At 46.2% G+C, this 25,527-nt stretch overlaps 1 protein-coding gene across 4 annotated transcripts in view; it reads left to right on the top strand.

Annotated features, from left to right (window-relative positions):
* Nucleotides 1-609: 609 nt before the first annotated feature.
* The window catches only part of SDCBP (syndecan binding protein), an 81,360-nt gene continuing 56,442 nt past the window's right edge, over nt 610-25,527 (top strand). For 2 of the 4 annotated variants that reach the window (XM_033933479.1, XM_033933478.1), the window contains exons 1-3: nt 610-802; nt 10,940-11,007; nt 12,830-12,908. In XM_033933479.1, the coding sequence (XP_033789370.1) occupies nt 10,957-11,007; nt 12,830-12,908 (130 nt within the window). In that variant the 5' untranslated portion in view covers nt 610-802; nt 10,940-10,956. The remainder of the gene's footprint in view (nt 803-10,939; nt 11,008-12,829; nt 12,909-25,527) is intronic. The other 2 variants (XM_033933476.1, XM_033933477.1) reach the window with 2 other exon arrangements.

Below are 25,527 nucleotides of genomic sequence, written 5' to 3'. Positions count from 1 at the left end.
ATATTTAATCCTCTGTTTGCTCTTGACATACCATACTGGAAAAGCTCTTACCAATAAGTAGCAAAATCTTCACTTATGTACAAGAATCCTAAACCGCCCAGACTAATAACTAGTTGAATAACAAAGAAAACACAACATTTCCTGTTTTTCTACGTACGCAGTTAATAAAAAAAACAAAAACCTGTTAACGAAATCTTGTTTGGTGACCTACTGATTTCAGTACCACACGAAAGTCAGCTGACAATGACAAGCCTAGCCACTCATATGTCTGCATTTCCTCATATAACCAGTAGAAATTGTACAACGCTTCTCGAAAGTAGAGCAGCTTCCTCCAAGAAAACTTTTTTAACTAAACACTATTACTAAATACTAAACACTATTACTAAATATTTTATCTTCCTCTTGCCAGCAATTCAAAAAAAAAAAAATGCAGAAATACTGCTTCAGTACAAATGATTTCTCTCCTGGGAACTATCGAAGGAGCTTGCTCAGTACTGGGGATGCTAATCAGCACGCTCAAAGCTGGCTCTTGTTCTCTTCTTTTACGCGTCATTATTTCCTCCACGGTTTTTCGGGAACTTTTGGAGGGTGTCTGCAAAGAAAACACATCCAGAGCGTGCAAAGGCGGCGTCTATTGGGTTGGGTTTTGTGACGCAGCAGCCGTCTTCGTGTCACGTGACGGCCGAAAAGAAGGAGGTGACGGAGAGAGTAAGAAAGAAGGGAGTTTGTTGAGTAAGGCAAGTGGAACGGCGGCATCATTGTCCTTCGCGGCACGAGAAGTTTTGTGTCTCGCACCTCAGCGGTAAGTGTCCGGGTTCGAGACCCATCCTCGGGGTGTGGAGAAAGAGAATGCCTATTCCTTTGCTCTTTAAGATTTTGGAATTAGGAGGGGGGGGGGTGGTCTGCACCGGGGCGGTAGTGACTGATCCTAACGTCCGGGTAACTCGAAAGAGATGCAACGGGGAAGGAGGAGCAGCCTAGCCGCCGGTCTGCAAAGAGGGGTACCTGTCGGTCTGTGTGTCGTACTTTGTGAGGAAGCGGCCTAGAAGATCTTTCGCTCTCTGGTTACTGTACTGTCCCGCCGCTACTCTGCGATTTCTTTGTTTTTCGCCGTCCCGGGAGCGGAGGACATCATCATCACCCCCCCCCTCGGTTGGAAGCTGTTTAATTGGGAAACGGGTGGGGTGGGGGGTGGGGGGGTCCCTCTGGCCGTGTTGGTTAGTTAACGTTGAAGTGACGTCATGTAAACGTTGTAACCAAGAATTGGAGAGCGGCCGTACTATGGAGTAGGCCCGCTGTAGTTTCGAGGCCCCTGAGCCGTGGGTGGTGCATGGCACTGACCGGTATCGGTGTAACTTGATGTTGACGTCAGGGCAGTCCCGGTGTTACGCGCGCTGACCATGATAAGGTATCGCCTCTTTCTTTTTCCTGGTTTCTGCTGGCTTGTGTGCCATCTCTCAGGTGGGTCTGCTACTTTGGTTGGGGTGTGTGGAAGAGAGAAGCACCACTTTTTTTTTTTTTTTTAGAGTCTCTGGGCGGGGAGGTGGGGGGGGAACCAAACTACTTCTTCAGCTTCACTTTGCGAAAACTGCAGAAATGTTGCTTAGCATTTGTAATTCAGCACCAAGTACACGTACCAGGTTTGTATTTGTTTAGATTAGAAGCTTGTGGTTTAATTGAATTGCTGCATAGTAGTTGTAGCGGTTCTTTGACATTATTGAAGGAATATCCTCTTGTAGTGATGGGTGTATGTGATGTTTTATAGACCAACTACTGTAGGTCTTCGCCTTAGAAGTTCGACTAAATATTTGTGTTTTGGGTTTTTTTGTGTTCAATATTTTTATTAGTTTTAGAAGAAAACAATAATGAAAGATATACATAACAAGTATAGATATGACTAATTGTACAGGCAAAGATGGGTCATGTTACCTTATATACTAAATATTTGGTTTAACTATTATTATGTATTTGTCTTCAGTTTAAAGAATACCTTAGAACTTAGGTGCTACATTTTTAAAAGTCTGGTTAATAAGATTATAAACTGAAGTGAACAACCCTCCCCCCCCAAAAAAAAAAAAAAAAAAGACTCGAATATAAACAGATTAAAAATTTGCTTGATCCTGGTGAGCCAGTCTACAGAAACTTGGGAATATCAACTGCTTTTTTTTTCTAGGATAAGCAACATAAAATCTGTTTTTATTTTTTGGGGATCTTCCCAGATAATTGTGACTTGGATTGGCCACTGCTGGAATTGAGATACTGGGTTTGATAGACCTTCAGTTTGTCCCAGTGTGGCAACTCTTATGTTCTTGATTCAGATGTTCAAATACTTAAAAGGTATTAATGTAGAACAAAATGTTTTCCAGAGAAAGGAAAATGGTAAAACCAGAGGGCATAATTTGAGATTGAGGGGTGGTAGACTCAGAGTAATGTAAGGAAATTCTTCTTTACTGAAAGAGTGGGTGGTGGATGCCTGGAATGTGCTCCCGAGGGAGGTGGAGAGGAAAACAGTGACGGAGTCTAAAAAAAAAGCATGGGATGAACACAGAGGAACTAGAATCGGAAAATAATGGTATATATTGAAGAACTAAGGCCAGTACTGGGCAGACTTGGTCGATCTGTGTCCGTATATGGCCATTTGGTTGAGGATGGGCTGGAGAGGGCTTCAATGGCTGTGATGATTTAGATGGGCTGGAGTGAGCTTTGATGGAGACTTCAGAAGATTAATCCTAAGTACAGTACCAGGCAGAGGTTTGGGTTCTGGCTGAGAAAGTGCTAAGAACGAAAATTTAAATTATATCAGTACTTTAAAGAGAGAGTAAAGTTGGGCAGACTGGATGGACCATTTGGGTCTTTAGCTGCCATCATTTACTATGTTAATATGACCCCGATTCACTAAAGTCAGCGATCATCATAAACCGAAGGCAAATCATTTGCATGCAAACAAGATAGTGAATCAATTGCTGTTTCAAAATTGGCCAGAGAATCTGAGCCTATGTTAATTAAGAGAATAGGCAACAAGATCTAATGTCCCCTTTCCATGTGTACTAAGAGTATTAAAAAAAACACCTAAATTCTATAGTTATAAATACTGATTTATGTTGAGGGATGATCTCGTGAGAGTAAACAATTAATAAAATGTAAACATATTGGGAAAAAGTCAATCAAAAATCTTGCTGTACATCATAGCAGTTTCCTGGGAAACAATAGGAAAATTGGATTGTTTTGATAGTCATTCAGTATTTCACAGTACAAGAACTCTAAGTTTGGACATCTTTTAAAGCCCTTTATTTTTTTAAGTGTAATGGATGCTACCCCACTTTCTCTTTGTCTTTCTACTCACCAGCAAGTTCTGGTGCTGGGCCTTGAGCATCTGCATATGCTCAGTCTGCTAGCTGCCGCCCCTTCCAAGATTCTTAGAGAAGGCAGAAGCAGGCCGGCCTATAGGCCCTGCACCGGATCAGAATACAGCATTGACAATGGCAGCAGGTTTCCAGTACTAATGGCAAGCATGATGTCGGGGAGGGGGGCATGCATGGAGGAGGATGAGGGTGGCAGCGACAGGGGGTTGCATGCATGGAGGATATTGGCGCTGAGGTTCATCGCAGGGGCATGTATGGAGGACAATCATGCCAGTGTTCAGTCATGGGGGCATCATCCTATTGAAAATTACAGCCCTGGTGGTCATCGGGAATTGAATGGAGGACAGCTGTGCCGTTGGTTGGGTAGTGGCTCAAATATAAACTGAGATCCCCATTTTTGGGCCAAAAAAAATCTCAGTTTATATTTGAGTATATATGGTAGGCACTCACGTGTCACTACTTTCTGACTACGTATATGTGAAAATCTGTGGATACAAATAGATCAAATGATATTCTGTAAAATAGTACCCAAAGTTAGGCATCACATACGCACGCAAAGCTTTGATATGTAATTAGAATACTAAATACAGAATAACACTTAAGTGGACTTTTACTACGGGCTCCTTTTACTAAGCCGCGTTAGGGCATAAATGCGCGGAAAAGTGCGTGCTAAATTGCTGCCCGATAGACGCTAACGCCAGCATCGAGCTGGGGTTAGTTCTAGCCGCATAGCACGGGTTTAGCATGCGCTTAGTAAAAGGAACCCTATGTGTCTTACTCCTGATAGTGTGTAGTTTGCAGATGAGTGGTGTACACATAAGCCTGTAATGTATAGAATGTTATAAGTTCATGTACCGTATATACTCGAATATAAACTGGGATTTTGGGGCCAAAAAATCCTGGTTTATATTCAGATCAATGCCACCTCCCAGAATTTTTTAAGGCCGCTGCAAGGTTCAGCCCTCCTTCCTCCTCCCTGCCCTATCTGCATATCTCTGCTGATCCCTGGTGGAGGTGCAGCGGATCCTCTGCCGATCTCTGGTGAAAGTGCAGCAGGCAGGAGCAAGCTTTCTGAACTCCTGCCCCGCTGCTAACCGGCTGCGCAGATCCACTTTGTTCATCTTGGCGGCACGAGCAGCTTCTTTACTGGCTTACTGGGTGCAGAGCCTGACAGGGGAAGGAAGGAAGGGAGGGTGCTGGGTGCAGAACCTGACATGGGAGGAAAGGAAAGAAGGGGTCTGGGTTTCAGAGCTTGGCAGGGAGGGCGTGGGGTGCAGTGCCTAACAGGGGAGGGATGGAGGAAAGGGGATTGGGTGCAGAGCTTGGCAGGGAGGGTGCTGGGTACAGAGCCTGACTTGGCAGGACAGGGAGGGAAGGGGGTCTTGACTTGTATTCGGATCGACTTATATTCGAGTATATACGTTATGTGTTTTCTAGTACTTGAGTACCTGCACTTACATCACCTTTGTGGCTGGTGTAAATGTTTGTGTCCGCTTTATAGGTGTGTGTAAAGACTGGTATGCCGATACTCTATAACAGTAGTCTCACTTTGCAGGGCCACATTTTGGATTTGTAGGTGGAGGGCCTCAGAAAAAAATAATTAAATATCTTATTTAAAAAATGACAATTTTGCATGAGGTAAAACTTTATAAATCTTTCCTTTTGGCTAAGTCTTAATGATAATATTGTAATTTATAGCTAACAAGACATATGATCAAATAAACTATTTATTTTACTTTTGTGATTATGATAAACATACCGAGGGGCCTCAAATAGTAGGTCGCGAGTTTGAGACCACTGTTCTATAAAGAAAAGTAAGTGCCCAGATACAGAGTTGTTCTCCACGTTTGTTGTTAGCTCTGGCCATAAGCAAGAATAGTTAATTTTAAATTTTTATAACCATGTAGCATATTCATGGACATCACAAGATTGCTCAAATAAATTTGTAAGGGTTTCATAATTGGTAGAATACACAGATCTTCTTCATACCATCTCAGGAACTGGGTCACAATCTTCATATGTTGTTGCTTGTGCAGATCAGTAAGCTGTTTGGGAACCCATCGTGCACAAACTTTCCTGTATCCTAAGTCGTCATGCTTTATAGCAAATGCAGATCCATAGCTGATATCCAAACTTGCAGCCAATTAAGACACGCTTATCCATACGTTTTCTCTAATCAAGGCATCTGCCCTGTCAATGTGCACAATGTTGATGGTTGACCAAAACAACCTTCGTCTGTTACGTCTGTTCTTTCCGCTTTTAAACCTTTTTACTCGCTCATAAGCCTTTCATTGATTCATGGTGCTATGTCCAAACTGAGTCAATATCTGACTGAATTTCCACAGGTTTTACTCCCTCTGCCCAAAGAAAATACACTACTTCATGTTCTTTGGTGCAGTTTTGCAATGAATCATCCATGTTTCTGACCTCCATGGCTGCACACGACTAAAGGCCAAGCGCTGCACTGTACATGTATGAACTTTCCGGTTATCGTGTAACAATTGCCTAAGTTAATTTTTGATTCGCCCTCATATATTCAGCAGGGAAAAATGATCATTCCTAGTTTAAGGAAATTTCAGGCAGTGAGTTCAATCTGTATATTTAGACCAAATAGTAGATTTATGGTGACTGGGACTATCTTGGAAGAATTTAGACTTTTTATAAAGGAGTTTGGTCTCTATCTTGCTTGTTTGCACTAGTAGTTATGCCACAGGCTGAGAAAATAGGGGAAAGTGTGTAAATTTAACTCAAAAAGCAGGAAAGAGCACAAGATGCCTTTACTGTATATACCGATGACACTTTTTGATCTTTGAGAATATATCTACAGCTTCTGATAGAAGAGCTGGAGCATTTCTCCCATATTGGGTTCAAAATTAAATAAGGAGAAAATGGAGACTACTTTAACACCATGAAAACTGACAGGGAGAGGGAGGGAAGGAGAGGAGAGATGCTAGACTGGGGGGGGAGAGAGAGGGAAGGAGAGGAGATATGTCAGACCCAGGGTGGGAGGGAAGGAGAGGAGAGATGGGACAGAGACACAGAGGTGCAGAGGGACCTGGTGGGTGGGAGAGGAGATAGGTGTACTGAGAGGAGGATAGAGAGAAAAACTTGCCATGCAATGTAAGATTGGTTATAGCCAGTCTTATTTGCAAGGCAGCTCAGCCTCTGATGCTTAAAAGGGTTCTTAGGGCTTTTAATGATCCACCGAAAATCCTATGCATTACAAGGAGCTCATTGGTATTAAACTGAGTGCTCCTTGTAATGCTCAGAAAGGAACACGCACCTTTTACCGAGTTAAATTTTACAGCATTTTTGGAGCTGCTGGTAGCAATTTTCTCATCTGTTATGTAAGTGTAGGTCCCGCACCTATGGTCAGAATGCAGCTGTTGGGCAGAGGACATGCAACAGCTGCATCCATATCCAGTATTTAAATGAACCCCCCCCCAAAAGAACCCCTCCCCAAACAAACCCAAAACACTTTAATAAACTGCTCGCACGCTCTGGAGATCAGGAGCTGTACTGGGCCTGTGCAGAACAGCTGTGCCTACTGCTTAACTCTTCTGTGCAGGTGCCAGGCATAATTCTTCCCCCCTTTAGTAGACCACCTAGCACAAATAGCTGCATTTAATTTGCATGCTATTTGTGCTGAATGTTGCCTAGCAAACTAAAATCACTCCCAACCCAGTATTTTTTGCCGGGTTGCCAGAGCTTTGTGCATTCTGCCTGCAGAGGATAAGACAAGTGATAAGGAGGGAAGATGAGTGATAGACATGGAGTGAGAAGACTTGTCAAATGGTAGGTGACCCTATAAGAGAATTAGGAAAAAATAGAGAAAAACAGAAGAGACACTAGAAACTAAAGCAAATAGAAAAAATGGTTAGACAACAAAAGTAAAGATATATATTTTATTCTGAATTTAGTAATTGGAATGTGTTGGCTTTGGCAGATCTGAAATGCAAAATATCAGAAGTTTTTATCTACTAGTGCTACATGTTCAGAATCTGACTTCTTGAGGTTTCCAGTTCAATTTTTTTGCTTTCATATCTTACTGATGTGTGGTCTCTTGTTTTAGATTTGCTGAGGGATTGTCATGTTTTGTACATATGACCAGAGTGCAGTAATGTGTTGGCATGCATTTTCTTTGAGGTATTCTGCTAGTGTTTAGTTTCTAGATAGGAAGCTGTAATAGTCTGATTTTCCAGAAGAGATTATATTAGTGTTCCAAGGTGCTGCCTTTTCATAAATAGGGTTGCTGCTACAGTATTTGATTCCTGGATATTAGTCCTGCTTTATTATTCTAGGTCCCTCTGCTGCAACTTCCTCTTTCCTGGGCAGACTGTGGCAGAGGGATATTGCTAGGAAGGCTGCTGGCAGTGTATCAGTCATTGCCATTGGTGACTCCTGCTAGGATTGCCAAGACCCCCTGCACAGCAAAATATATTTTTGAAAGCGGAGCAGGAGGCGGTTGAAAGAAGGGGATGACATGCCAGGCCATGGGGCCCTTGGAATAGGGGGTTCAAAGAGGGGGAAAATGTAAGATTTGGGGTGTGAAAAGGTGAAGGGGCAGAAATGGTAATCCAGGAAACAGGGAAAGGGGGAGAGAAATAGTAGACAATGGGATGGAGGGAAGGAAGAGAAAAAGGGAGAGAAGGATGGGGTGGTGTGGAAAGAGGGGGAGAAAGGGAGAAGTGGGGGAGGGGAGAAAAGGTAGTCCTGGAAGCGGGAGGGAGAGAAGCTGTATGGGGAGGGAAGTCTGGAAGAAAAAGAGAAGCTATTATTAATAATAATAATAATAACTTTATTTTTGTATACCGCAATACCACAAGCAGTTCAGAGCAGTTTACAGAGGAAGAGACTGTACACAGACAGTGATGTTACAGAAAATATTTTCAATTACATTAGTAAGCCGAGAGAGGTTGGGTATATCCAGAAGAATATTAGAGATACAAGTATTTCAGAGATACAAACAAGGCAGGAAGGAGTCAGAGAAATTTATCAAAGAGATAGGGTTTAATTGATTTCCTGAAGGATTGGTAAGAGGGTGTATTTGAAATGAGGGTGGTTAGGCATTTATTCCATTTGGCTGCTTGGAATGACGGTGTTCTATCAAGGAATCTCTTGTAAATACAGCCCTTCAGGGTGAGGAAGGCAAACAGATTAGCATTGCGTGTGCAAGTGGTGCTTGGAAATACAAAATGGTGCAACAGGTAGATTAGGGAAGAACCTGTTATGGTTTTGAAGCAGAGGCAGGCAAACTTGAAGATGACCCTTGCCTCCATTGGCAACCAGTGAAGTTTTCTGTAGAACGGGCTTATGTGGTCCGACTTTTTGAGACCATAAATGAGACGGACGGCAGTATTCTGGATGATTCTCAGACATTTGATGGTTTTCTTAAAGGATCCCAGGTACAAGATATTGCAGTAATCTATGGTGTTTAAGATTAGAGACTGAACCAGCAAGTGAAAGGAGAGGAAGTCGAAATAGTGTTTGATGGTACGGACTTTCCAGAGGGTGCAAAAGCATTTTTTAACCTGAGCATTGGTATGGTCTTCAAAAGTCAGGCATCGGTCCAGGGTGACTCCAAGGATTTTGATGGTAGGATTGATTGGGTAGATTAGCCCGTTTAACTTCAAAGAGGTAGACCTGGGGAGGGAAGAAGAGAGGGGAAATGTTTGGCCTGCTTTCCATCCCATTGTTCCAGCATCAAGAGGGGGGGGGGGGGGGGGAGAAGAACAGAAGAGAGAAAATAATCTTGGATCATGGAGAGAGGAGGAGAGACAGACCCATGGGAGATACAAAATGGGAGAGCTGGGGACTGAGGAGATGGGAGGAAAATTAAAAGGAGTAGGGTGAGAGTGTGAAATTTGGTTGGACAGAGGCAGAAAAAAAAGGAAGAAAGAGCTGAAAGAGAGAGATCCAATATTTTAGAGACAGGTATAGTAAAGGAATAGAACAAGATAAAACCAGATAAAAGAAAAATGAACAGCAGACATTGGAAAGAGAATTAACAGAAGACAGACAAAAAAGTAGAAAAGAAAAACTGGGACCAAGATGATAGAAAACCAAAATGTCCAGACAACAAAAGGAAGAAAGTGGTTTATTTTGAATTTATTAACTGGAATATATTATCTTTTGGATATGTTTATCACAGATATTTTTTTACTAGCTGATGCCCCGGCGTTGCACGGGTATTTAATTATAGCAATAACACTGTAAATGGATTCAAATAAAGATACTTTATAGTGGTGAATGAAAATATTTTTTTATAGCTTTATAAAAAGTACAATAATCAAATTATAATGTGAAATATGACAAAATGAATACAATACAACTAACACAAAACTTGATTATAAACAACATTTTTAGTTTCACCTCCAGGAGCAAGAACATATACATTCTTGGGTGAACCCACCCTTCCCACGTGTGCAGGTGGGCCGCGAGACCCCCAGAACATATCACCCCAGGTAGTGAGGGATCTGCATACCAAGTTTCGTTCAAATCGGTCCCACAGCTTTTTACATTTTTTCCATTGACTTGAATGGGTGAAATCTGATTTTCTGTTTAGCTCCGCCCACGTGCGCAGGTGGGCTGCGAGACCCCCAGAATATATCACCCCAGGTAGTGAGAGATCTGCATACCAAGTTTCGTTCAAATCGGTCCCACAGCTTATTACATTTTTTCCATTGACTTGAATGGGTGAAATCTGATTTTCTGTTTGTAGCTCCGCCCACGTGTGCAGCGAGACCCCCAGAACATATCACCCCAGGTAGTGAGGGATCTGCATACCAAGTTTCGTTCAAATCGGTCAAGCCGTTTTTGAATTACTGTGAGAATGGCATCTTTTTACATTTTTTCCATTGACATGAATGGGTGAAATGTGATTTTCTGTTTGTAGCTCCGCCCACGTGTGCAGGTGGGCCGCGAGACCCCCAGAACATATCACCCCAGGTAGTGAGGGATCTGCATACCAAGTTTCGTTCAAATCGGTCAAGCCGTTTTTGCGTGATCGCGGCACATACACACATACCTCCGATTTTATATATATATATATATATAGATTCAGGGTTGAAGCCAGATTGCTGATTTGGGCAGGGGGAGGGGTTTGGTACTAGATTTCCTATGATAGCATAGTGCTTATTTGAATCAGTTTTTCTGTAAAAGTGTTTCTTGGTTTATTTTTATTTCAAATTGCATACACAAAAACTTTTAAAAACAAATTTTAAAAATTCTTGTTAGCAGTGGGTAGGGTGGGCTAGGTGAGGGGGGACGGACACTGAACTGGTCTGCACTGGGTCCCATAGTTAACTATTGATACTATTTATTCAAACAAGTTATATCCAATTTTGTCATTTGTTAGACTTACTTTGAGGTTTGTTGTTTTAAGATAACTGTTCTAGAATTATGCTTTTTGACATTTTTAACAATTTACTATATTTTAGTAATGATTCCTGGGTATTGCTCAGTCTCTTACTTTTTGTAAGCCACACTGAACTCTTGAGGTATATGAGTTGGATATAAATGTCATAACTTAATTTGAATTTGGTTCCATTAGATAATTCATTTTTCTTTGTTTGCAGCACATTTTTTTCTAATAATGGCCTTATATCCGTCACTTGAAGATCTGAAAGTAGACAGGGTAATTCAGGTAAGGTTTTTATTTTATTTTTACCAAGTAGCGTGTTTATTTAGAAGCAGGTTAAAAGTGAAATCCTGTGGCTAATTAAATATTCTTTGCAGCCACAAATTGGACTAAAGCAATCTTTTAAAATCAATTAATTTTGATATTGAATGAATGCAAGGCCAGTACATCCAGGGTTAGATTTTCAAAAAAAACATGTAAAAAAACAGACGGGCTGCTGTTGCAGCCATTATAGTAGTGATTGTAAAAAAGCGAGTCGTTTAACAAAAAATGCTCATGCAAATGAGGTTGGCAGAGAGTAGCGAAGACTCGCTAAATTTGCATATGCCTATCACTAGTTACAGTGATGGGGCACATACACAGAATAAATGAAAAATAACCCTAAAACACAACATGAAAGATGCCCCATGTCTCCTGCTGTCAACCAACCCCCCCCCCACTCCTATCGGCAGCAGGTATTCCCCCCAACCCCCCTCAGAATCGGGAGAGTTGCCTACGCTCTCCTTCCGCCACACAGCCACCTCCCTGTGCCTCTGATTGACCTCCCCCCATACCTTATTTTCAGATGTCTGGCCGGAGGGATGCCTACTCCCTCCAGCCAGCTGATCTACCTCTTCAAAATGGCAGGTCTTCCCCTCTCCGCTGCATCCTAGGATGCAACAGGGAGAATCCTAAGGCTCTGATTGGCCCAAACTCATAAGGCCCCATCCATAGTTGAGGCCTTAAACAACCTGGACCATTCAGAGCCTCGGGCCCATCGCCGATGCACCGGGGAGGGGAAGGCTCGCCATTTTGAAGAGCTGGGTCAGATGACCGGAGGGAGTAATCATCCCTTTGGCTAGCCATCTGAAAATAAGATGGGGGGAGGGTGTCAGAGGCACAGGAAGGGAGTTGCGTGGTGGCAGGAGAGCATGGGCAACCCTCTCACTGCTGAGGGAAATTGAGGGGGGGTGTCGGGTGGGAGAGATTGGGCACCTCTTCCGATGCCGGGGGGTTAAGAGGGTGGGTATGTCAGTTGGACTGGGGGTTGGAGGTGTGGGTTGAGCAGTGCATTGTGAGATATATTGGGAGGAGCCTAAGACCCTGATTGTCAGAGGAGCCTTAGGCACCTGAGCCAATTAGGTCCTTCCCAGTGCATATCAGGATGCACCGGGAAGGAGAAGGCCCGTCATTTTGGAGAGGCAGGCCTGACGTAAGGAGGGACTGGGCATCCCTGGGGGGGGGGTGTGGGGGAGCCAGGCAGAGGCAGGAAGGAGTGGGCAGCCCACCTGCCAAGAATCTTTGGCAGGGGGAGGGTATGTGTCAAGGGGCTGTGATGTTCACAGGGTGGGGGAGAGTGTCTGGATGTTTGCCGGGGGGGGGGGTAGTCGGTTTCAGGGTCTGGGTGGGGTGAGGAATCCGGAGTGTGGAGGGGTCCAGATGGCTAAGACAGATATTGGGGACAGATAGTGTACGTAGATTAACACCTGCACATCTGTGCCCATAAAAAAAGCAGCTTCCTGCCCCAAACAGCTGAATTGCAGAAGGCTGTTTCAGAGTTTCCCTGGCAGCTCAGCTATTTGGGATTTCCCTACCGGCTTTATGCATGTCAGTTGGTTCTCCAACAACTGGTGAGTGGGAATACTGCAGACATCTGACAAACTCATTTGCATGGGAAGTATTTGAGCATACATTGCTGTTTGGAAATTGGACAAAAAATCAGCTCACAATGAACCACATGGTCTTAATGACCATTTTTAGTACATCTGTGCCCAAATGTGTATTTGAGAGAGAAACACTGGGATACAGACTATTTTGAATATAACTTTCCCCTCCCCTCATTTTGTAGGCACAAACTTCTTTTGCTTCAAACCCAATGAACCCAGAAATGTTATCTGAAGCTTCAGCTCCTATCTCTGCAGCTCAAGGTAATGTATTATTTTTCTTTTCTTTTGCCTTTTTTATATTTGGCCTGAAATGGGCTATATTTTGGAAAACTGTCTTTTAAAGCTAATTTTAATAAGTAGTATTTATAAAACAAACATTTTTAATTTTTTGTTTTATTTAAACTTATTTCCTGGTCATATGGGAACGTGCACTATTATTTAGAAATGTCTGGGAAAGATTTGGCAGTCCCACAAAATAACTATAAGAAATATAACCTTGATGACTGTTAGCATTCAAATAACACTTTCTCAGTACATAGTCATATATAACTTAATCTTGTCTCAGTGAACTGTAGTAAGATTTATTTTAGACTAATCAGTTACATAAACAAGTTACGTCTCTGTCTTAGTGTTCTAGGGAAGACCATAATATCTCATCCAGGTCCAGCAAACTTTGCCTAACACAACACAGAGACCCAGGCTATGAGAAATACTTTATTAGAAATATAAAAAATATAATTAATAAGCCACATATATGAAACTCAGTACACAATTATCACACAACACTTGTTAGATAAATGAAATAAACTAATTCTTACACTCTAAATAATTCCTTATAATAATAATTCCTGATTATTAAAACCCCAGACTACAAGATGTTCAGAAAGGAAATAAAAACTATACTCTTCAAGAAATCCCTTAATAAAGCTTAATACCATGATAAAGCTTAACCCCCCTCTTACCATCCCCTCCCTAACCCCAGATAAGGAATTATATGTCTTTTAAGCTGGGTTAGAGAGATAGAATTTGATTGTCTTTGGGATAAGGAGATGTAAAGCACCTTTGGTGATAGACTGTAATAGCTTGCTGCTAATTACATTACATTACAGATTTCTATTCCGCCATTACCTTTCGGTTCAAAGTGGATTACAAAAAGAGTTATGGAAGAAGGGTTACAACATTAGATCAGAGAAGGTTTCCAAGAGAGGGAAAAGTAGGATTCTCACCATCCAATTAGGCCGTAGCACCAAAATCAGGTGAAATGGAAGACGTCTTCCCTCAGCTTAGCAGATACAGAAATTCTTCAGTTTAGGAACAGTCCGTCAGCAACTGGAGAAGCTGTAACTTAGGTTGGCAGCCAAGGTTTCCTTTATTTGATGGAATCCAGAGGTATTTAAAGTCAGGTTCTCTCTCTCTCAGGCAGAGAGTCACAAGAGGTAACTTTTCAGGTCTTAATTATTATAGAAGATACACAGAGAAACCTATGATAAGATGCAAGTTCACTCACATCCCAGCATAGACTAATTAATTAGTTCGCACCTTCTATCTGGTTCTCATCAGATGACTTAACCGGACCAATCCAGAAACATAACCTTAATGAATAGCCTTTCTGTATAGAGTCTCGTACAGGCTGTGAAACAGAGGCCTTCGTTAGATAAGAACAGCATAATAACAATTCCTCCCTCAAGATTCACACAGGCTAAGCATGGCGGCATAGCTGGATGTCCTTGACTAGAATACAATTCTGGTACATACCCAGAATGCATCAGGCAGAAACAGCAAATATATATTCTTTAGCACTCTCCAGACCAGTAGAGGTTAATCTTTACGAATGGGTATATATCCAATCATGACCAGCAGGTGGAGACTGAAAACAAAACTTTGGGACAGTATATACTATCCTCCCTTCTCTATTTCCCTCAGTCTTCTTTCAGTCTCCAGCAGGTGTTGAGTGATCTGTACCCATCTCCCTTGGTAGGGCTGTTGGAATTTGTTTAAGGGGTTTGTTGTCCCTGTTTTTAGCCGGACGGAGCTTGGGCGGGCCCTGTTTGGGGGTTCGTCCGACCTCGGGGGTGTCAAACCCGGCGGGTCTCGAGCGGGGTCCCTCCCCCCACTTCCTCCACCTCCCCACATTTTTTTAGAGGAGCCTCAGCAGTAAGCCTTGCCCCCTAAATCAAGCAAGGCATATTGCTTCGAGAGCCTGTGGAGTCTGTTCTGTAAAAAAAAAAAAAAATCCTGAGGTAGTGCTGGTCTGGAGGGTTGTTTCCCTTTAAGAAAACTGTATTTTACTGTATTTTTTCATCTAACCGGCACTTTTTTTTCTAGCTAGGTCGCGTATGGAGCAATTGTGCCCTTTTTCCGGGGGAGGGGGACACAATTAGGTCCAGCCGCGAGGCACTCGCGGCCGGCCTGAACTCGGCGGTTTGGGTCGGTGAGGTGGTGGAGCTCCGTCGGCAGCGGCTGCAGGCGCCCAGAGCTCCCCGCCGATGGTGCCTCGCGAGTCGGCTTGGAGCAGTGGGGAAGCCCGGTCTTCTCCAACCGCCCATGGAGGGATTCCCCAAAGGATTCCCTCTCAGCTGATTTTTTGACAGCTGATGCCGGCTTGCCTGCTTTAGCGGCTGAGACTGTTCAGGTTTCTCAGCCGCTACAGGCTATGGAGGGAGCTTTTTTGGCGGGAAAACCGCCATCTTCTCTGTCTGGCCCCTCCATTTTGTCTTCCACCTCAGGTGACCTTCCCCCTGTTTTGGCTATGCAGGGGCAGGTTTCTGCTGGGTCCCCTGCTGTGGCAGGGAGTCCCTTGGGACCCTCGGGGGGTTTTTCTCCTGATTTCTTTTTTTCTTTATGCAGAGCCTATTTTCAGGCGGCTGGGGGTCCCAGTTGCGCCCAGGGGGTTTCGGGGGGTGGGGTTTCCTCCGCGCTCCCTGCGGCTTTGCCTCTCTCGTCTGGCGTGACGTCCCCTCTGCCGCCTCCCTTGTCCAAGCGTCCGCGGGTGTCGTGGGACGAGGATTTGTGGTCGGAGGAACGTGTCGGTCTGGAGGAGGACCTGGACCCTTCTGAGGAATTCCAGGACCCTCTGGAGGGGACGGAAGCTGGCGGCGGGTTGTCGGGTTTCCCGTTCTCCAGTGAAGAGGCGTCCGTGGTGCGCCTTTTTCAGAGAGATGAGCTGCCTGACCTTATTCACCAGGTTTCTTCGGTTTTGCGTTTTGAGGACGCGCCGCCGGAGACTCCGCGTGTGGGGGACCCTCTGTTACAGGGGATCCGTTCCGTTTCCCGCTCTTTTCCTATGCATCAGGATATTCGGGATATTATTCTGGAGCAGTGGAAAACGCCGGAGACGCCGTTTCGGCTGGCGCGCAGCATGGCTCACCTGTATCCCATTCCAGAAGGGGATCGGGCTACGTTAGCTTCGCCAGTCATTGATGCGGTGGTCTCGGCAATTTCCAAGCGGCATATCTTGCCTGTTGAGGGCGGTTCTGCCTTGCGGGACTCTGAGGAGCGCAAGTTGGAGAACATCCTTAAGCAAAATTTTCAGGTCTCTGCCTTTGGGGTCCAGGCGGCTATTTGTGGGGGACTGGTCGCTCGCGCCCGTGTTTCGGTGGGCGGAGCGTATCTTGGATCGAGAGTCTGATGACTGGTCTCTGGTGGATCAGGAGGTAGCGAAGATTGAGATGGCTGCCTCATTCCTCTCAGATGCTCTATATGACTTGGTGCGGATCTCGGCTAAGTCTATGGCTTTTGGCGTGGCCGCAAGGCGTGTGTTGTGGCTGCGTGCTTGGGCGGCGGATGCTGCGTCCAAAGCTAAGCTTACTAAATTTCCTTTTCGGGGGTCGTTTTTATTTGGAGAGGACTTGGATAAGTTGATTCAGACTCTGTCGGACTCGAAAGTTCCCCGTCTGCCGGAGGACCATGCCCGCCCTGCGTCTCAGGGTGGTGCGGCCCGGGGGCGTTTGCGGGAATTTCGCAAGTATCGCCCTGGGCGTGGGGCTGCTTCTTTTCAGTCTCCGGGGTTTTCCCGGGGTCGGTTCCTCCAGCGCATGCAGCCCTTTCGGGGGGCCCGTCGGGGGGCAAGGAATCCCTCCGCCGGTTCCCCCGCTTCCCGTCCTGCACAATGACGCCTTGCCGGCGCCCCCTTTGGTTCCGGTGGGGGCCCGGCTGCGCGACTTTTTCCCCAAATGGGCCGAGATCACGTCCGATCAGTGGGTCCTGGAGGTGGTGCGGGACGGTTATGCCCTGGAGTTCGCCCGCTCCCTGCCGGACTTTTTCCTCGCTTCTCCATGTCAGACTCCTGGGAACACGCAGGCTTTTTGCCAGACTCTTCAGCGCTTGCTAGATCTCAGGGCAGTTGTTCCAGTGCCCCCTCCGGAGTGGGGCACGGGCAGGTACTCCATTTACTTTGTGGTGCCCAAGAAGGAGGGGACTTTTCGGCCCATCCTCGATTTGAAAGGGGTCAACAGGGCTCTCAAGATTCCCTCTTTCCGTATGGAAACTCTGCGGTCGGTCATTCTGGCGGTTCAGCCGAGGGAGTTTCTCACTTCTCTCGATCTGACGGAGGCCTACTTGCATGTTCCCATTCGGGCCTCTCATCAGCGTTTCCTGCGCTTTGCGATCTTGGGTCGGCACTATCAGTTCTGTGCGCTTCCCTTTGGGCTGGCCACGGCTCCCCGGACGTTCACCAAGGTGATGGTGGTCGTCGCGGCAGCCTTGCGGTCGGAGGGCATCCTGGTACACCCCTACCTGGACGACTGGTTAATTCGGGCAAAGACGTTGAAGGAAAGCTCCCGGGTTACGGCTCGGGTGGTGGAGTTTCTCCGGTCGCTGGGCTGGGTGGTCAACCTTTCCAAGAGCCGGTTGGTCCCGGCTCAGCGTCTGGAGTACCTAGGGGTGCTGTTCGACACCTCCTTGGGGAAGGTCTTCCTCCCAGAGGCCCGGGTGAGCAAATTGCAATCTCAGATTCGCCTGCTTTTGGCGTCCCGGTGTCCTCGGGCGCGAGATTTCCTCCAGGTCTTGGGGTCGATGGTGGCGTCCCTGGACGTGGTGAGGTGGGCGCGGGCCCACATGCGTCCTCTCCAGTATGCTCTGCTCCTGAGGTGGTCTCCCCAGAGGCACGGGATGGATGTTCCGGTTCCCCTGCGAGGCTTGGCGCGCTGCAGTCTGCGTTGGTGGCTCCAGACCCCTCACCTAGTTCAGGGGGTGGGTCTGGATCTTCCACAGTGGACGGTGCTCCTTACGGATGCGAGTCTCCTGGGTTGGGGGGCTCAGTGTCTGGGTCACTCAGCTCAGGGTACCTGGTCCGCGGAGGAGGCCTCCTGGTCGATCAACGTGTTGGAGACCAGAGCGGTCCGGCTGGCGCTGTTGGCTTTCCACTCCCTTTTGTTGGGCAAGTCGGTCAGAGTCCTGTCGGACAATGCCACGGCGGTGGCTTATGTCAATCGTCAGGGGGGCACCAAGAGCACTCAGGTGGCGCAGGAGGCGGCTCGGCTCATGGTTTGGGCGGAGTCGCATCTTCTGGACCTCTCGGCCTCTCACATTGCCAAGGTAGAGAACGTTCAGGCGGACTTCCTCAGTCGTCACTTCTTGGATCCGGGAGAGTGGTGTCTCGGCGCCGTGGCGTTTCAGTTGATAGTACGGGCTTGGGGGCAGCCCCTGATGGATCTGATGGCCACAAGTGGCAACGCCAAAGTACCCCGCTTCTTCAGTCGTCGCAGGGACGGTCTGGCCGAGGGTCTGGATGCTCTGGTCCAACCGTGGCCAACGGAGGGGCTGTTGTAATGTGTTTCCCTCCTTGGCCATTAGTGGGCAGAGTACTGCTTCGCATTGTTCGCCACCCCAGGGCTGGTGGTTTGGTGGCTCCGGATTGGCCTCGTCGTCCGTGGTATGCGGATCTGGTGAGGCATCTGGTGGCGGATCCTCGTTCTCTGCCTCTCGTGTGCGATCTGCTGACGCAGGGTCCCATTCCCATGTTCGACCCGTCTCCCTTTTGTCTACGGCTTGGCTCTTGAAAGGGCCGCCTGAGTAAGAAGGGATATTCAGATAAGGTGGTCTCTACACTTTTGGGATCCCGGAGGCTGTCTACCTCTACGGCTTATGTGCGGGTTTGGCGTCTTTTTGAGGAATGGTGCCGGGCGCGGGGAGTGGTCTCTTTTCGCGCTTCCCTGCCTAACATTCTAGAGTTCTTGCAGGATGGCCTGGATAGAGGCCTGGCTTGGTCTTCTCTCCGGGTTCAACTTGCGGCCCTGTCGGCTTTTCGGGGGCTGGTGACAGGTCAGCGTTTGTCGGCCATTCCTGATGTGATCGCTTTCTTCGGGCGGCCAAGTTGCTCAGGCCTCCCATAAGGCCCTCGTTTCCCTCTTGGGATCTCATATCTGGTTCTCATCGGTCTGGTGCGCCCGCCTTTCGAGCCGTTGGATGGCTGTTCTTTGAAGGACCTTACGCTGAAGTCGGTCTTTTTGGTGGCCATTACTTCTGCTAGGAGGTTTCTGAGCTACAGGCTTTCTCTTGTAGGGCTCCCTTCCTGGATTTTCGAGGGAGCGGGTTGTTTTTGCGGCCTGTTCCTTCCTTTCTGCCGAAGGTAGTTTCTCCTTTTCATGTCAATCAATCGGTGGTCCTTCCCGGTCTTGGGTAGTCGGGAGGGTTCTTCTGAGCAACGGCAGCTGCGCAGTTGGATGTCGGTCGGGTCCTCCGCGCTTATGTGCAGCGGACCCTGGATTTTCGGAGCTCCGATCATCTCTTTGTCCTTCTGGCGGGTCCTCGTCGGGGGGCTGGAGCTTCTAAGGCTACTATTGCGCGCTGGATCAAGGAGACGATTGCTTCCGCTTATCTTCTGAATCAGAAGCCGGTTCCGGAGTTTCTCAAGGCTCATTCCACTCGGGGTCAGGCGGCTTCTTGGGCTGAGTCGTCGCTCGTGCCTCCGGTGGATATTTGTAAGGCTGCGGTTTGGTCCTCCTTGCATTCATTTGTTAGGCATTATCGGGTAGATGTTCAGGCGCGTCGGGACGCGGTGTTCGGTGAGCGTGTTCTGGTATCGGCCCTTCGGGGGTCCCGCCCGTGAGAGGGACTGCTTTGGTACGTCCCATTCGTAAAGATTAACCTCTATTGGTCTGGAGAGTGCTAAAGAAGGAGAAATTAGGTTCTTACCTGCTAATTTACTTTCTTTTAGCTTCTCCAGACCAGTAGAGGTCCCCACCCTGTCTGTTGTTATTGTTGTTGGGGCTGTTTCGCGGGCAGTTTTTGTTTTTTGCTGCGGGTTCTAGTATTTTTCTAGGGCCGGGGAGAATTAAAGAACAGCGGCTGTGGCTCGGCTGGCTTAGCTGACGAGCTGTGGGGACATTTTCCTTCGGGTATTTCTCCTCTGCATTTTCCAACAGCATTTGGGTATGTTATTTGTTACTCCTGTTCGGAGTATTGTTTTCTTTCTGTTTTCCAGTTCTTGGTTCTGCTTGGCTATTCGGCAGACTGAGGGAAATAGAGAAGGGAGGATAGTATATACTGTCCCAAAGTTTTGTTTTCAGTCTCCACCTGCTGGTCATGATTGGATATATACCCATTCGTAAAGATTAACCTCTACTGGTCTGGAGAAGCTAAAAGAAAGTAAATTAGCAGGTAAGAACCTAATTTCTCCTTCTTCTTTCTCTTCTTGCAAGATTTAGACTGGAATGATTTCTTGCATACAATGGTTCAGGCTTGATGATGTCAGAGAGGCCTAACCTTCAGGTGCAAATAAGGAAACACCCCTACAGAACCCCAAACTGTAAAGAACACTAGCAAAGTTGCTTATTGGTCCAAACACTGTGGATCAGTGTTGTATAATAAGCAATCCAGTATAATAAGCAATCCAGCTCATTAAATTCTATACATAAAAATGAAAATGCAAATCACATGATAAATTCACTTTTCAAATAACGAAAAGATGAATCAAGCACACAAGTGATCACAGCAATAAGCGGTACTTAATTTCTAAAATCGTTAGGATCGTCCATGAGGAGATTTCAGAGAGGCATGCCCCTCGACATAGTCCTCTTGGAGCCACCCATGTAAGCTGTTCTTCACTTTCCCTGTCAGGGAAGCTGTTACTGGTGAGATTGCCGCTACGGAGACCACTGGAAAAGGAGGGCGTCCTGGAGGGGACGCATATGCGCTCTTGCCCAGGGAACCATCTCCAGGGTGACTGCCATTGAGCCCAGCACTAGGATGTAATGCTAGGCAGTGGAGCTTGGCATTACAAAGAGTTCTGTAGTCTGCTTCCTGAGTTTCTGTTTGCGTGGCTTGGGAAGAAAAACGCGTCCTTCACCTTGTTGAACAGACTCTCAGATACTCCAAGCATTGGATCAGCTCTAGATGACTCTTCTTGAGGTTGACTGTCCAGCCCAGGTCCTTTAGAAGATTTATCACCTGCCACACTGCCCACTCTTCTTGTGGCATTGATGACGCTCTGATCAGCCAATCGTCCAAATATGGGTGCACTTGTATTTCCAGCGTGCGGAGGTGTGCAGCAACCACCACCATCACCTTGGTGAAGGTGTGGGGTCTGTCAAACCTAAGGAAGCTAGGAATTCTCCTGGCACTACTGCTGCAATGACTTTGAACTGTTTCGTATGGAAGTTCGGTACCTTGAGAGCCATATTCATGTACTTTAGGTCTAGAATTGGTCTCCAGTCTTTGGTGCCTTCCTTGAGCACTATGAAGTATATGGCGTATCTGCCTGAGCCGATTCTTCATCCAGGACTGGTTCTATTGCTTGAATTCCAATAGCCTTTGCAGCGTTGCTTGGACTCTGGCCTCGTTTTCCACCATCAGACTGATGAGCCCATAAACAGATATGGGGTGGGGGATGATAGACCTCGATCTTGTGGCCCTCTTGGATAAGGTCTAGAACTAGTGATCCAGGGAAATTTGCTCCCAGAACATTGATGGTTTCCTGCCAACGTGCGGGAGTGCAGTTGCTGCCCTGGCATCTTTGGGTTGTCTTGGAGGCTGTGCTGCCATGAGGCCAAAGAGTGCTGTTGTCTGGAGTTTCCAAATCTGTCTGTATCCCTGATGAGATATCTTTGAGCAGAGGAGCTTACGTAGTACTGGTGGGAACATTGTGAGGGACAAAAATTACCTCTGTCTCCCTCGGCAGGTCAGGAAGATCTGCTGTCTGATAGAGATTTAGGCTGGCAATCTGCTGCATTGGCTATGAGGTCATTTAAGCCTTTTCCAAATAGCATCTTCCCCTTAAGGGAAGTCTGTGTAAATTGACCTTGGAGGTTGAATTGCTAGCTCATTGTCTGATCCAAAGCATCCAGCGGATGGAACAGCATACAGACACACCTTGCTCATGACTCTAATTATGTTAATATAGAGCATCCACCACATAATCTACCCTCTCCAACACCAGCCGGGGGCATACATCCTCTACCACTGCAGGCTTAACATAAGAATAGCCCAGTATCCCGTCTTCATGGAGGCCAATAGTAGTGCAGCATTCCATGCTACTGATCCAGAGCAAGTGGTGGCTTTCCCCATGTCTGTCTCAACAGCAGACTATGTACTTTCTTCTAGGAACTTGTCTAAACCTTTTTTAAACTAGCTACTTTAACCTCTTTTACCACATCCTCTGGCAGTGCATTCCAGAGCTTAACTATTCTCTGAGTGAAAAAATATTTCCTTCGATTTGGTTTTAAAAGTATTACTCTGTAACTTCATCAAGTGTTCCTAGTCTTTGTAAATCTTGATGCAGTAAAAACTTGTACCCATTCTACACCACTCAGGATTAAGAACATAAGAATTTGCTGCTGCTGGGTCAGACCAGTGGACCCCAGGTCAAAGACAAGCCCTACCTGCTTATGTACTGGTTCAATAGGAACCCATCCAACTTTGTCTTAAATCCCTGGAGGATGTTTTCCCCCTATAACAGCCTCCAGAAGAGCGTTCCAGTTTTCCACCACTCTCTGGGTGAAGAAGAACTTCCTCACGTTTGTACGGAATCTATCCCCTTTCAACTTTAGAGAGTGCCCTCTTGTTCTCTCTACCTTGGAGAGGGTGAACAACATGTCTTTATCTACTAAGTCTATTCCTTCAGTATCTTAAATGTTTCTATGATGTCCCCTCTGTCTCCTCTTTTCAAGGGAGAAGAGGCCCTGTTTCTCTAATCTCTTACTGTAAGGCAACTCCTCCAGCCCCTTTACCATTTTAGTCGCTCTTCTCTGGACCCTTTCAAGTAGTACCGTGTCCTTCATGTACAGCGACCAATGCTGGATGCAATACTCCAGGTGAGGGTGCACCATGGCCCGGTACAGCGGCATAACAACCCTCTCTGACCTGTTTGTGATCCCCTTCTTAATCATTCCCAGCATTCTGTTTGCCCTTTTTGCCGCCGCCGCACATTGCGCGGATGGCTTCATTGTCTTGTCAACCAGTACACTCAAGTCTCTTTCCTGGGGGGTCTCTCCAAGTACTGCCCCAGACATCCTGTATTCGTGCATGAGATTTTTGTTACCAACATGTATCACCTTACACTTATCCACGTTGAACCTCATCTGCCATGTCGCAGCCCATTTCTCGAGCGTGTTTATATCACGTTGCAGATGTTCGCAATCCTCCTGCGTCTTCACTACTCTGAATAATTTCGTATCGTCCGCAAATTTAATCACCTCACTCGTCATACCAATTTCCAAATCGTTTATAAATATGTTGAAGAGCACAGGTCCAAGCACCGAACCTTGCAGCACTCCACTGGTGACGCATTTCCAGTCCCAATATTGTCCATTTACTCCCACTCTCTGTTTCTATCCGCCAGCCAATTTTTAATCCACGTGAGTATTTCACCCTCGATTCCATGACTCACAATTTTTCAAAGTAGTCGTTCATATGGAACCTTGTCAAAAGCTTTTTGAAAATCCAGATATACAATATCGACGGGATCACCCTTATCTATCCATCTGTTTACTCCCTTGAAGAAGTGCAGCAAGTTTGTCAAGCAAGATCTTCCTCTGCTGAAGCCATGCTGGCTGGTCCTCATCAGGTCTTGTCCATCAAAGTGCTCAATGATGTGGTCCTTTATCAGCGCCTCTACCATTTTTCCCGGTACTGAGGTCAGACTCACTGGTCTGTAGTTTTCTGGATCACCCCTCGAACCTTTCTTGAATATCAGCGTAACATTCGCCACCTTCCAGTCTTCCGGAACCCTTCTCGATTCAATCATATCTCCCCTCAGCTGTCTCTTTTCCAAGCTGAAGAGCTCTAACCTCTTTAGTCTTTCCTCATACAAGAGGAGTTCCATCCCCTTTATCATCACAATCTGGTGTGGCAAGTGTGTGCCACGAATGAGACTGCTGCTGCAGCCTTGATCCCCAAAGCTAGCGCTTCAAATTCTCTAAAGGACCATGTCCACTTTTGTGATCTTGTGCATTTTTTAACATCATGCTTCCCTTTCTAGGGAGAGAGGGAGGTATGTTTTGTTACTTGAGCCACCGTGGCTGGCTGAACAGCTGCTGAAACTCTGGAGGCATAGGTTAAAGCTTGAACATAGCTTTGGCTACCCTTAGGGAGCCCTCCAGAGACTCCCATTGCTCAGTGACAAGCAAAGTAATGTCTGGGTGCGCTGTAAAAAAGGTGGTCTGAGCATTTCAACTGCTCATTAATGTACACTGTTGAGGTTCAAGCTCCAACTCCCTGAGCGTATCTGTAAAAACGTGGTACAGAAGCAGACTTAAAAAGCCAGCACACAGATGGATCTTCTCCCTGGTCAAATGCAGCTATTGCCTCCTGGAATCCCTCAGGGAGGAAGCTGCTCCTTGGGACAGTAAAAGCATACAGTCTGACCTTCAATTCTCCCAGTCCTATTCCTCCTGGTCATACAGGTTAGGAGCAGAGTCCCTCAGCTACAGGGAGGTCTCTTGGAGTGGGATCACTCCCCGGTCCAAACCAGCCTGCCCGTAGGCAGTGCAGTGTGTCCAGACCTGTGAGAGAGGATTTCTACAGAAAATTAACAAAATCAGGGGTAAACATCTGAACAGGTGGCCCTATACCTACTGTAGGACCTAGGACTGGCTTCTCTTGGGCTCCGCAGCATCAATGCATTTGTGTTTTATGCATTCACTCGGAGGAGGCTAAGCCTGAAGCTCCCACCACTCCCTTGTGCACCCCATAGTATGCAGTACATGGACGCTCCTCGGCTAAACATCCAACGCAAAAGTGGCATGATTAGGAGTAGAACAGCGTGAGGAAGTTCATCCCAGTCGATTTTAAACCAAATGAAGAAGTTTTGTAACAGATAAAGATTTTTGAAAATAACAAACTTAGAAACATGATGGCAGATAAAGGCCAAATAGCCCATCAGGTCTGCCCATCCGCAGTAACCATTATCTTTTTCTCTCTCTGAGAGATCCTACATGCCTATCCCAGGCCCTTTTGAATTCAGACACAGTCTCTGTTTCCACCATCTCTTCTGGGAGACTGTTCTATGCATCTACCACCCTTTCTGTAAAAAAGTATTTGCCTATTCCAGTCTATAAATCAACTAATCGAATAATATGGTTAAACTCCAAGATTCAAATTGGCGGATTTAAGGTCATCTGGAAGCATTGGATGATTGCAGGTATACGAATTTTGGGAGATGTTATTTCAAATGGTAAGCTGCTTGACTTTTCACAGTTGCAACATAATTATGGTCTTAATAAATCACAAAGCTTTAGATGGTTGCAACTGAAGCAGGCTATTCAGAAGGGGTTCCCTGAATGGAAAAATCTCAATAATCAGTTTAGTCTGGAATTCTTATGCTTTCAGGTGGACTTCTTGGGTCACCAGGCCGCACAGTGGTATAAATTAATAAATGGATTTATAAATAAAAAACCTAAAAACGGACTTAGGGACATCTGGAACATTGAGATTAAGCATCAAA

The sequence above is a fragment of the Geotrypetes seraphini genome, chromosome 2 (assembly GCF_902459505.1).
Source record: "Geotrypetes seraphini chromosome 2, aGeoSer1.1, whole genome shotgun sequence".
Lineage (NCBI taxonomy): Eukaryota > Metazoa > Chordata > Amphibia > Gymnophiona > Dermophiidae > Geotrypetes > Geotrypetes seraphini.
The sequence above is the reverse complement of the archived record's forward strand: the minus strand, read 5'-3'. Positions and strand labels throughout refer to the sequence as shown.